At 44.6% G+C, this 13,651-nt stretch overlaps 1 protein-coding gene across 1 annotated transcript in view; it reads right to left on the bottom strand.

Moving 5' to 3' along the window:
- VAMP2 (vesicle associated membrane protein 2) overlaps positions 1–8,324 on the bottom strand; it is a 52,117-nt gene extending 43,793 nt beyond the window's left edge. Inside the window, exon 1 of the mRNA XM_054166952.1 lies at positions 8,143–8,324. Coding sequence (XP_054022927.1) covers positions 8,143–8,144 — 2 coding nt within the window. The 5' untranslated portion in view covers positions 8,145–8,324. The remainder of the gene's footprint in view (positions 1–8,142) is intronic.
- Positions 8,325–13,651: the final 5,327 nt, after the last annotated feature.

Below are 13,651 nucleotides of genomic sequence, written 5' to 3'. Positions count from 1 at the left end.
ATTGTGTTCCAGTGATCTGCATGTTTAATATTTTTTTAAACTCCCACATTATCGCCTTTCCCAAATACTATGTTTCCCCTTCTCTTACAGGTGTTTATGCAGCATTCAATACCAACAGGTTGAAGATGAAAGTGCTACCAATTATCATAGATAAAAGCTCAAATTCTAAGTGTTTGGGAGAAAGCAAAATGATTGTTTAGTTAATTCCAGCAGATTTAATGTTGAGTGGCCTTTTGAAACAGAATCACAGAAGTGCTGAGGTTGGAAGGACCTTTTGGACATCTAGTCCAACCCTCTGTTCAAAGCAAGGCTCACAATATTAAATGGCTCAGGAGGTCATCCAGCCAGATTTTTCAATATCTCCAAAAACACTTCAAAAACCTTCTCTCCAGAACACATGCACCACAGTCCTTCACAGTATCACAGTATCACAGCAACTAAGGTTGGAAGAGACCCCAAGGATCATCAAGTCCAACCTGTTCCAACAGACCTCACAACTAGACCATGGCACCAAGTGCCACGTCCAATCTCCCCTTGAACACCTCCAGGGACGGCGACTCCACCACCTCCCCGGGCAGCCCATTCCAATGACGAATGACTCGCTCAGTGAAGAACTTTTTCCTCACCTCGAGTCTAAACCTCCCCTGACACAACTTGAGACTGTGTCCCCTTGTTCTGGTGCTGGTTGCCTGGGAGAAGAGACCAACCCCTTCCTGTCTACAAGCACCTTTCAGGTAGTTGTAGAGGGCAATGAGGTCGCCTCTGATCCTTCTCTTCTCCAGGCTAAACAATCCCAGCTCCCTCAGCCTCTCCTCATAGGGCTTGTGCTCAAGGCCTCTCACCAGCCTCAAGCTCTCAAGCTATTTAAAGCCATTTTTGCAGCTTCACTGCAAGGAAGTGTTTTGATAAGTTTGCAATGTAACACATTTTCCCACACCCAGAACAGGAAATAAGCAAAACCTTTTCCCTACAATGACTGCATTTTTGATACTGTTCAATATTGCAATTTCCTTTTCCAATTAAAATTGTGAAAGTTCAATATATAAATTCCCCTCTGGATCTGGTGCAAACACCTTAAAAGAAAATCAGCATCTATCCAGTATCAGGCACCAACAAGAGTTCAGTACAACACTTACCATTATTTCTGCTCTTCAGCCCTTTCGTAGACTCTGTAAGGAGTTCTGTAAAATCTGGAGACTTCCTTTCCTACTCCGTCACAAGAACACTGTTTCATGAAGTGGGACACATCACAGCCTCTGGCATACTCCCCCCACCCATCAGTTCTGTCTCTGTCTCCAGCTTTTTGCAGAGGCTGTCTCAATTCTGCGTGGTACACATGTACACACAGAACAAGGGGACACAGTCTCAAGCTGTGCCAGGGGAGGTTTAGACTCGAGGTGAGGAAAAAGTTCTTCACTGAGCGAGTCGTTCGTCATTGGAATGTGCTGCCCAGGGAGGTGGTGGAGTCACCGTCCCTGGAGGTGTTCAAGGGGAGATTGGATGTGGCACTTGGTGCCATGGTCTAGTTGTGAGGTCTGTTGGGACAGGTTGGACTTGATGATCCTTGGGGTCTCTTCCAACCTTAGTTATACTGTGATACTGTGATACTGTGGTATAGACAGTTTCATAGTAATAATAAAAAAAAATCCAGTGAAGTTCCCAGCCCTGTCTCCTCACATGCACAAACTGTCAACCCTTTGGTGCTTCCAAAACACGAGCAAACTACTACTCTGTTGCACCTGAGTCCGATATGTTTAGCGGCTTGCATTTCAAGAGCGCTGCAATAAATGAGAAGGTACCTTGAAAGCAAACCAAAACCCAAACAAAATCACAATTCCTGAAACAATGAGTTTGATCTTCTAATAGGTCATCACAGAAGAATTTCTATTTTCTGAAGTTTTCTCTCTTGACCCTGGGATATTTGGTCCAGCAGGTGTAAATTAACAATTAATTAAATTTCCTACTCATTTAATCTGAAATAGATTAAATTTTCTGCATGTTTTGCACTGAATTTTGCACCTGATGTGATCAAGTAATTCAGATCATTTGGTCAGGAACCTCCGTTATAATTATTTCACCCAGTAGAGAAGTTTCAACATAATTGCAGCTGACAAACACTTCCTTGCAAATGCACAGACAGATCTATTTCGATGAGTTACCACTTTACACAGAAAAACATAAGGGTGTCATTACTGGGCAGTTACATAAAAAACCCCAGACAACACCTTGCAATCATTTGGTGGTTGTTCAGTGGAAAATGGAAAGGAGTTTAGAAGGCTCAAGTACAGACATCAGGGAAATAGGAATTGCATCATTAAAAAACACCAGCCTAGTTAATTGCTGGTAATGGCTACGAATAATGACAGCAGAGAGTACTGAATGACGTAGGTGAGAGGATATTCTCTAATTTGTAATTGCTTCAAATGAGCAGCTCAGTCAATTTGAACTTATTTGGGACAGTCTGTACTGCTCATTCCTGAGCACCATGAACATTTGACTAAAGCAGTCAGTGAGAATCTTCCAGGCCTTCTGCATCCTATAAATGATGGCAGAAAGGCAGTGGAAGGGAAAGAGAATGGGTTTAAAGCATTGCTCTCCTTTCTTCAGCCATGCCTGTTCACCCTGGGAGCATTCTGTACACACACATGCGCACAAACACAGGTTTGCCTGGTGCTATACAGCCTAATCATTGATTTTTCAGGAGGACATTAATTATGTAAATATCATCTAAAAAAGGGAAATGCTCCTTTGGCACATCTATTCAGCTTCCACTTCAGCCACTTAAAGTGTCCCGTCTCCACATCTGGAACTGTTCATGTCAAACACCTGGCAGTTAACAGGATTGAAAAGTTGTGGCTGATGCACAGCAGAATGGATGAGTGATAAATCACAAGGAAAGGGACCACCTAACTAAAGATATTTGGGTTTCATCTACCTCATATTGGCCTGTTTCAAAAAATGTTTATCATGACAAATATTCACTTTATCTGCACTTGTGACATTTAATTGCCAGTTGTTCCCATTTGGGGATTATTTTCTTGACTGAGATCCTCAAGACAACACTTAGGTTTATCTCTACACTTTCAAACACTCAGCATCCAAATATCCAAATGACCAACTTGGGCCAGCCTTATTTCAAATGGCAAGTGAGTGTATCAGTAATAACAATGTGAGCTGGAAACATTTCTAATGCAATACCTGAAGAAGATTCCTGTCTGCATGATGCCACAAAAAAAGCAAGTCAAGGGAAGCAAACAATGAACAAAACACATCATCACTCTGCTGATGTGTCAAGAAAAGCCTCCACTTCTAATGCCATTACTTTAAAGCTCTTAGAGCTGTGAGGCTTAGAAGCAGCAAAGGTCAGAACAGAAACATATTGAAAATGGGGTCCTTTCCCCTTCTCAGCATCCTCCTCTCATGCACACAGCCTTGCTTGCTCTACTGAGTACAGCATGGTTGATTTCACTACAAGCTCCACTACATTGCTTGAATAAGAACTCATTCCCACAGAGCTATGCTTGCGTGAAGCAATATTACAAGACCCTCAAACCATCAGTCCCTCTGGATAACTGTAGAGAGAGAAAAAAAAACATCAGAAAATGCAAAGACAGAATCTAGCTTCTGTGGGTCGGAGGCAGCTGGCTACCAGATGTAAAACCCTGGAAAGTTTCAGTGGACTCAGATCTTCCTGCCACTGTGGATTTCCAGAGCTCTTTTCAAATGTGTTTCTAAGGGAACACTGACATTTACCAGCATGGAATAGCTGTACCACTTTAAAAATTTACCCCTCCATTCCATGCTGGTTCTAGCTTCCTAGGATGTGCTGTGGCTGTGTGCACTTTCGTAAGCCACTAAATTCCCTAAAAGCAGTGGGTCAGCACTGTGTAAAGAAGAGCACTAAATCTGTTTATCTCTGTGAAGCAGGATAGCAGAAGGGCAGGGTAGGGAGATTTTGCCGAGTTCCATAAAATTACACCCACAAAAGGAGGGCTAAGTACTGCTCTACTAACAGCAGGAGATCATAGTCATGCTACTCTTTTCAGAAAAACTGAATAGACATTCAGCAGAACAGACTCATGACAATTGGTGGAACCGTGTGAATCCCATCCATCCCCTCCAGGACACACTCCTTGCTGCTCTAAAACAGGCAGAAGGATTTAGTTTGTTTGGTGGTTGGGTTTTTTTGTTGGGGTTTTGTTTGGTTGCTTTTTGAAAGCTCTAACTGCTAGCCAAGGAATGAGATACAGTGAGGCAGTTCTGCCCCAGGGGGAGACAGGTGCTCTGCTCATCTCACAAAAGTTGTAGCCCGCAATAGATCACATTTGTATTGGGTTAATGTAATCAAAGGCACCCTGCTGTCTGGTCACTGACCTATCTGTAAACAACAGATGCCATGAGCTTTTATTATATGTATCCTTGTTGGCTGCTTCTAAGGCTCTATTACATAGACCTAGTGAGATGTGACCATTGTAAGAGACACAAACCCATGCACTTCACCTGCTGCTGTTCAGTCTGTTTTGCAGAAAGGAACGAAGCCTATAAGCACCTCAGCCTATGAGTGCCATTTTCTTCTCATGCCCCTTCACTGCTCCTCCTAAATAAGTTTGTATGCTCTTCCTTACATCTGGAACAATCTTCCCAGGTGCACTGGCATGGTCCAAGCCTTCTCCGTTCTGGTTTTAGATCCTTATAGTCTTCTCCTTTCATTCAACCTTATGCCACAGTTTCCTATCCTCTGCCTGCACCAAGGGAAAAGATGTCTGTTACCTGAGTGTATCTTATCTGGATTGTACTCACTGCAACAGAGACCACTGGGAGAGATTGCTACCTGAGGTGACACACAATCATGAATCACAGAGAAGGTGGTGAACAAGGAATGCTGTTCTCTGATTTTCAATACAAAAGTAAGATTTTACAGCCCCTGCTAGATGAAAACCAATGGGGAATCAGCTTTCACACCCTGAATGGTCCAGCTATGGAGCTCCTTGCCCACAGGACACTGCAAATAGAACAGCTGAACCCTTCCTGAAAGAACACCAAAACCTGCTGGGAGTCATGAAATGCAGACATCTCCTCAGGTTCAGACACTCCCTGAGCCTTAAATCATTGGAAACAGGAAAAGTGTTCTGGGAATACCATGTCATCTTCTCTGAGCATTCCCTGCAAGCTGCTGTAGGGAACAGAGAACCAGGGTAGATGGAGCTGCCATCTGATCTAGTGAAGCTCTTTATTGATTCTTGTCTGTATGTGCACATGAGAAGAGCCTGTGTCTGCAATACTCCATAGCAGTAGCTGCAGAAGTATCCACAATGTATTTGGTGCTGTTGTAGTTTGAGCTGGGTGCCCCCCTGGTGCATTCACTTCCTGTGTCCAGAAGTCCAGCCCAGAGGGATGGACACAGGAAATTGTGTATTTCCTACCATAATTCTTTGCACCACTATAAGATCCAGTGCGGAGCCTGGCACTTTCTCTTTCCTTCCCTCTCCGAGACTTGGTAACTGGGGGAGAGATCTCCCGGCCATGGGCCTGATTGGGCCCAAGGCCACAGGGGGATGGGCAGTCTCAGGCCTGGCCAGCTGAGACTAGCCCAGCAGAGGGAGGGGGAAGAAGGAGCCCTGGGGGTTTTGGATGCACCCTCAGGTGGGGATGGGATCTTTCTTTGTCACTGCGCTTTGGGTTTTCTGTAACATTCACCGCTTTCTATTTAAACTTTCATCACTTTTGCAATCCGTTTGCCTGAGTCGTTATTTCTGCCATCAATGTGTCTCACTTTCACTGGAATTCTCTTTGGCGCGCCAAAATGTAATGGGTTGGGGCAGGTCCCCTCCCCACCACAGGCAGAAATAACGACTCAGACAAACGGATTGCAAAAGTGATGAAAGTTTAAATAGAAAGCAGTGAATGTTACAGAAAACCCAAAGCGCAGTGACAAAGAAAGATCCCATCCCCACCTGAGGGTGCATGCAAAACCCCCAGGGCTCCTTCTTCCCCCTCCCTCTGCTGGGCTAGTCTCAGCTGGCCAGGCCTGAGACTGCCCATCCCCCTGTGGCCTTGGGCCCAATCAGGCCATGGCCGGGAGATCTCTCCCCCAGTTACCAAGTCTCGGAGAGGGAAGGAAAGAGGAAGTGCCAGACTCCGCACTGGATCTTATAGTGGTGCAAAGAATTATGGTAGGAAATACACAATTTCCTGTGTCCATCCCTCTGGGCTGGACTTCTGGACACAGGAAGTGAATGCACCAGGGGGGCACCCAGCTCAAACTACAACATGTGCTCAGTAGTAATTAGTTCTTATTGTAGAGTGAGCTACAGCCATAGCTGCTGCTACAAGTCAGTAGCTAATACACATTTATCTCTGCTGTTCATCAGTAACTCAAAAGCTACTGGGACATGATATTCATGCAGATGTTCAGAAAAAAAAAGTTTTCATTACATCTGGCAGTGAACCAGAAGCCAGCTGATACTGCCAATGACAAACTGCTTATTTGTCTTGGCTTTGTTTTGATTATCAAACTGAAAGTCTATGTTGCCAAAACAGACAAAAATTGCTTTCCTTTTTCTTCTAGTTATTGTCAGAAGTCTGATGCAAGTCCTCTACAGAAGTATGACCAAGTTATATTAGCATCACCCATCCTGCTTCTTTTACAAATCCTCTCACAGACACCAAGACTGCAATACACACAGGTCAAGTCAAACATCATCCAAGTTATTGCTTTGTGTCTAAAGAGCTTAGATTGCAGCAGAAATCTCTTATATCAATCACTGAAGAGCAGCTCACATACAAAGGGAAGTATTTGATGTCATCATCTGGCTCCTGACAAACACAGCTAGGCAACAGACACAACAAACTGGCTTCTTTTAGATAGCAATTATTTTGACTTTCAAAGAGTTCCTTGCTTTGGAAACATTTTAGACAACATGGACAAAAGCTTGTTGTCTGGGATACTATACAGGAAATAGCAACGAAGGAAAGAGCCAGCATTTCAGAATATGTGATTGTAAATACTGTTTTGAAAATCCCTCACGGTTATTGGAAACGTTTTAGAAGTAATTTAGTCACAGATTGCCAGGACTCTGTCCTTGCTTCATTTCTCTGAATCAACCAAGCGCTCCCAAGACCACTCAATATCAGCAGATATTTGCTTCCAAACAGTCTCTCACATGTGGTGTTTGACATCTTCTCTGGCTGTCCCTTAGGAGTCACTGGGAATGAGCAATGACTTCAGATGACAGGAAAGTATGCATTTAGCTGCCTGAATCCTTTTGTGAATGAACAGGGGTCTGAACAATTTCTACTTACCTCAGCACACTTCTGGTGTCAGAGCTGACTCTAGGGGTTTCATCACTGCCTAGCAGAGGATGTTAACGCTTTCATTAATTCTGAATGTAAAGAGTTGGAAGAGAGATTTGAAGAGATGCAAAGAAGAAGGAAGATTATTATCAAGCACTGCTGACAGGAAGCCATTGGTACTGGAGATGGTAAGGCTGAATTGATCAGACAGCTAGTGCTTGAGAGAGAACATTTCATTAAGCACTGAAAATAAACAGGACCCATCAGCTGTGGATCAGCAGCGCTGAGTGACTCAGGCTATCAAACAATCCTGACTTGAACCTGTTGAGGATCTTGGCTCAGCATTTCCTTTTGAGTATTAGAGAAACGTGTCAACAACGCTCTCCAGTGCTGCCTGGCAGCCGGATAAACAGCAGGGAGAGCCCCACCGAAGCGCTCGCAGGTTCATAGCAGCAGCAGAAGGTTCAGACTTTGATGCCGCTTGCTACAGACTCGGGCTGGTTGAATTACACACGCCAAGCCCCACGCCCTGGAAAGCCTTGCTCAGAGCCTGCAGCCGCTCGGGTGCCATCCACAAAAGCCACATCACCTTCAGACATCTTATTCTCGTGTCCATCCCTTCACCCCACCTGCTCATCCCTCTGCCCATCCCATAGGCACCGGACCGGCACCGGACCGCGAAAGTGAATCCCCCTCGGGTACCGAAGCAACAGGGTAACGGCGGGGCTCCTCCCAACTCCGCAGAGCAACTCTCCCTTCCCCACGGTGGCCTCCGGCGTCCCGCACGCATCTCTGTGCGGGGCCGGGCGGGGAGCGGGGTCTGCGGGACCGGGCCGCGCCGGTACTCACATGGTGAGGGGCGAGCGGGTGCCGAGCGGCTCAGGGGCGGCTGCCTTCCCTCCCTCTCCAGCAAAGATGGCTTTCCGCTCGGCTCTGCTGCAAGCAGTCTCCTAGTGCTGTAGGCACTGTTGCTGAGATAGGAGGGGTAGGCACCGGCTACTGAGCATGCCTGTGCCTCACATCACAGCCTAGCAAGGAGGGGAAGGCACAGAGGTACCCCCTCCCTACCCTCACGCCAGGCAGGAGAAAGTCCTAGAGCGACTCACGCCAAGGGAGCTTCTCGCTCCTGCCCGCATCCCGCCTCCACCCGTGGAGCAAGAAACGCCTGCCCGGGGTGTGGTCACCAGAGCTGGGCTCCTTCCAGCCAGGAGGCTTGGGGCGGTTACCTAGATAAAAACCTTTGTGTGTTTCTGTGACCGCCTTCTTTCTCCCTTCTCCCTCTCCTCTCTAGGAAGGGGGAAAAATATAATTGGAAAATCAGGAGAGATATTGCAGTGCAGTCTGTGCCACCACAGGTGAGCACTCATGAATGAAAGCAAGTTGTCAGGAATGTAATTCCTGCCCATAACACAAAGCAAATCAAAGGCAGACCAGCTACTAGGTCAGCTATTGCTTCTTACATGATTGTGTGTCTCAGATGAAATACAGCCATTGCCAAGCATCCATGCTTCTGGGTTTGACCGCTTGCAACCTTTGCCTCACGGTCAGCCTAGGGCCAGACATTCAACTCCTCCTTGAATGCCTATTAGCACTTCTCTGAGACACTTCCTGCCCTGTACAGAACAAAATTTCTTCTGAAGCAGAACACACTCCTTTGCACTTGAACTAGGGCCATCACATACTCTAAACAGAGGCCAAGAAAGAAGGCTAGACAGAGGTTTTTCAAGAAGTGGCAGCTCATCATTGCTGATATTGATAGCTTGTTCCGTTTTACTTACAAAAGGATACTCCACTGCCTTCACTAACTTTCCATCAATTTTAGTGGTATCTAGCACAAATGTTTACCAGGGATCTACCCAAGTAAGGCAAGGGCTTACCCAGAAAACAGAGGAGCTTTTATAAGAATCTCAACTTCAGATCTCGGGGTACCTGTTGGGGATAAATTGCATTGGTGCCATCAGATCAAATCTGTGTTTTCTGCATATGGAAGACACACACACACAAAAGGAGTTGTTCTTCAAAGCAATAGGCAAAGGTGCCTACATGTGAGGACACACATTTATTGCTCAAATGCAGGCCCGGATGCTGATTGAGATGCAAGCCTTCAGTTATCAGCCCTGAAAGGGAGCCACCTCCTTGGGAGTGGTGAAACACCTCAAAGTATCTTAGTCACAGGAGCCCCTCTTACTTCTCCCACATCTGCCTGAGAGCTTGCTCACTGTGTTAGAGACTCATCATACTTACTGCCATGGGAGGGTGATTCTGTCTCTTCTATGAAGCTAATTATTTGCATGAATAAATAGAGCAGCACTTCAAACATTAGATTTCCTCATCTGACCACATCATTAAGGGCTTGCTCATATATTGCACTCATAACAGCCTGGCCCTGGGAAACTTCCTGATGGAAGCAAAAGCCACTTCAAACTTCCTTTTCTCTATGAGAAGCTAGCATTTCAACCAGCTTGATGTGCTCTGATGACAATCAGGACATTTCTGACTAGCTTTACCCATCCACAGACCATTTATCTCAGCACTTCTTATCAGGAATTCTTCCACAGCTCTTTTCTTCTGAGGGCAGTTTACCTTTCAGATACCCTAAATAAAGATGTTTGTACAATAATCCTACAGCATACAGCCACACCAACACCCACACATAGTCTTAAGCCAAATATTGTGACCACCTGCTGCCAGGTATGTTATCTTCTTCATTCTCAAACTCAAACCATATTTTAATACTGAGGGAGTGAAAAGTCATGCGTGGCTGGTGTGGCCAGGAGCTCCTGCAACAGAAGGACCCACTATCTTGACTGTCTTGCCTTTCTGGGGTATCACTTCATGACTCTACCATATGGAAGGTGGAAAAAGCAACTCAGTGATAGACTAAAACTCAAAAAAACCCCAACCAACCCCCCCAACAAAAATCAAACCATCCACAAAACACCACACACCAAAACCCAAACAGAACCTGAGAAAGACCAACCAGCCAGCAAACAAATGAAAACACCAACTAAACAAAACCCCCACAAAACACTCTGGAAAATCCCAAACTCAACACAAAACACTTTTAATACAAAACCTACCCAGAGTACACAATGCAGTGTTGATGCTGACTTCATGACAGCTTTATCCTGACTGAAGGAGAACTGAAAAATCTGGAACAGACTCCCCAGAGAGGTTGTGGAGTCTCCTCCTCTGGAGAATTTCAAGACCCACCTGGATGCATTCCTGTGTGACCTGCACTAAATTCTATGGTCCTGCTTTGGCAGGGGGGTTGAACTCAATGTCCAACCCCTAACATCCTGTGATCCTGTGAACAGCTCACACAAGCACCAAGGTAAGATGGCAGACAGACATTGCCTACTGCAGCAGAGGTGTGCCAGTGTAAGGGATAATGCTTCCAATGCTGCAAACAGAGTGCACAATGAATGCACATCACATGGCCATAGCTTTTTTTAATCTGACAGAGGAGAACTCTCAAAACCAAATTAAATAGCATCATTAGACTGTCTTTGCTTGCTGAAGAAGAATTTTCTTCCAACTAAAGAAGGCATCACCATTCCAACCCCAGAAGGCTCATGGTCGTGAATAAAATCCACAGCTAAGATAGGAGGCATTTTCCTTTAGCCCTACATTCCCCTTGGCATTTCAGCTTGCCGTGAAGGTCTGCCAGAGCCTATGGTGTAAGAAGAAGTGCAGAGACACCCCGTGGTGGCAAAATTAATAAGAATTAGTTCAAACATCTTCTGTTTTATTTAATTAAGACACGAAACTGGATCAGAAAAGCTGCATCCTGGGGACACAGAAATCTTTCCCAAGTTGCTAGTCATGTAATTTCTTCTCTTCAGACCTCATTTCCTGTCTGGCATCTTTTGCTCTGTGTGTTTGCATGACAGTTCCTTCCACAAAGATTTTGCCTCTTGCTCTGTTTGGTTCTTTTGCCTCAGAGGGTATCTGCTGGGTCAGAGATGCTGTGTGCTGCTGCAAATGCAGGGTTGGCTGTAGGCATGCTCCATTTCTGTAAAAGAGTTTCCTGCATCCTGCCAGACCTGGGTAGGGAAAACTAACAGTCTCATTTGTAAATCATTGTTTGGGTGGTGGTGTGGTTTTGGGGGTTCCGTTTGCTTGATTGTTGGGTTGGGTTTTTTGGTTGTTGGGTTTTGTGGCAGTTTGTTTGTTTGTGGGTGTGGGGGCGTTTGTTCTGGTTTGGGGGTTTTTGTGGAATTTTGGAGGCTTTTATGCATGTGTGTGTGTTTGGGTCTTTGTTGTTTGTGGGGTTTGTGTGTGTTTTGTTTTACCCCACCCACAATTCATACTTTACCCTGAAATCATAATGGCAGTTACAAAGGAACTTGTCAGGTAGTGCAAGAATGAAATCAGTCAACAGTAAGAACCAGCACAAAGCAGTTTTGACATCTGAAGTCCTGCAGATACTAGACTGTACTTATAATTAACTAGAGAAAATCTACAGGTACAAGACTGAGGTTCCTGAATATGCTGTTCACTGCTGTTAGATGAGCTTCTCTGATGGTAGTGTATTTTCTCCCAGATCTACACATAGGATTCCCATTCTAAAGAGTCATACACAGTCTATAGATTTACACTGACCACATAATGAAGTAAATCTCAGGGCTAGCCACTAGCATTGTTTACAAACAAGCAACCCCAACTCTCCCCAACCACCCCCACCACCCCCACCCCCCCTTGCTGTTGCTAAGTAAGAAAGATGAAGCACTAAGCATTTAGAGCACTGGTGGTCAAGACTCACACAATTTAAGGAGAGAAGAAAAGCAAGGCAAAGAAATCAATTATTCAGATGTCCGTTATTCAAACCTCCTGATCTGGCAACACGTTTAAACATACAGTTAAATTATAGGAGGGATTCTTTCTACATCATTAGAATTAATCATATTGGAAACTCAAGATAGCCAGACAACTTCACCTTTGAAAGGAGATAAATATCATACAATATGTTGGGAGAGTTTGTTTGTTTTGTTATTGTTTTAAATTACTAAAAGGCTTTAGAAAAGACCTCTTCCCTAGATCTTCAATGCTTTGTCACCAATTTTCACACATTTAGATCTGTGCTTTCAGTGTTACCTTTTCCTCTGTTAATCTTTTAGAGAAGTTGAATCAGTATTGAAAGGTCCCGATGTCAGAAGCATTTGAAGCTTGCTTCTCAGAGGTGAGGTAGGTTCCTCCATCCCCAGTGGCTGATTTTATTAGCCATGGATTGGTCTGTTCTGCAAAGCTTCACCTCTGCACCACTGTGCGCACCAAATGGGTCTTGACCTTGCAGAATGGTCTTGACCTTGCAGATTGGTCTTGACCTTGCAGATTGTTTTACAACAAATTAAATGGAAGTTGATAATTTTGAGATAATTTTCTTTCATGCAGTTTTTATTCATTCCTTACAGCACAACATTTTTTCAGTGACAGTTTCCTCTTACAGGTCTACAAACTCTTTGCAATTCCTTTCATAATCTTTTCTCCCATTTCTGTGGGAGAAACAGATGTAACTTACCTAGGTTCTGTTAGCAAGCTAGCAGTGCGTCACTCTGTTCCTATTTATAGTTCCTTCTTAATGTGTGTCAAAGTATAATTTTGGTTAATAATTATAACACCATAACAGTGAGTCCCTACTGCCTGTGTCTATCCTACTAGTGAAGGAGAACTGTTCTCAAAAGGCTGGGTAAGCGGAGAAAGAGACGAGCAGGGAAATCAGAAAAGTGTGCAGCTCAAAAATAGTTGTCAGTTTGGGTTTTCAGCCTACAAACTGTGTGACTTGTCCTAGATGACTTGTAGAAAATATTTTGACCAAGTAGGAAAAGACAAGTGCTTCCAATCATACGGAGGGCCGAACGTGAGCCTCCGAGCCAAGCAACCAAAAGTTAATGCAATTATCAAGTATCAAATGTAGAGCAGAGAGACTAATTCAATCAGAGAGGCCAAAGGGATAATTCTTGGAGACAAAGCAACACAACACGGAAGCGCAGACTAATGAAGGGGAAAAAAAAAACAAAAAGGAAATGATTTCCAATCCTTAACTAAAATTCCCAGTTGGATCTTCATCTTTTCAGGGTTCTGGTTTTCCACTTGCAGTGTTTATTCCATCTCACATTTGTTTCACCACTTCTGTTCTCTGCGCAAAACTGTTTCATTGGTTGCTGGTTCTTCGCTTTTACCGGAGGAGCCGCCTCCCCTCTTGGTTTTCAGCAGCTAGCCTGATCATGAAGGAGAGCGCACAGAGGGATATTTTTATTACCCTTCATGCCCAAGTCTGCTTTCTACAATTTCATGGAATAGTGGTTGAGTAAGAATATCCAGTCACCTCATGTCTGTAGGATTTTTCAAAGCAGGT

Source organism: Dryobates pubescens, chromosome 13, assembly GCF_014839835.1.
Source record: "Dryobates pubescens isolate bDryPub1 chromosome 13, bDryPub1.pri, whole genome shotgun sequence".
Classification (NCBI taxonomy): domain Eukaryota; kingdom Metazoa; phylum Chordata; class Aves; order Piciformes; family Picidae; genus Dryobates; species Dryobates pubescens.
The sequence above is the reverse complement of the archived record's forward strand: the minus strand, read 5'-3'. Positions and strand labels throughout refer to the sequence as shown.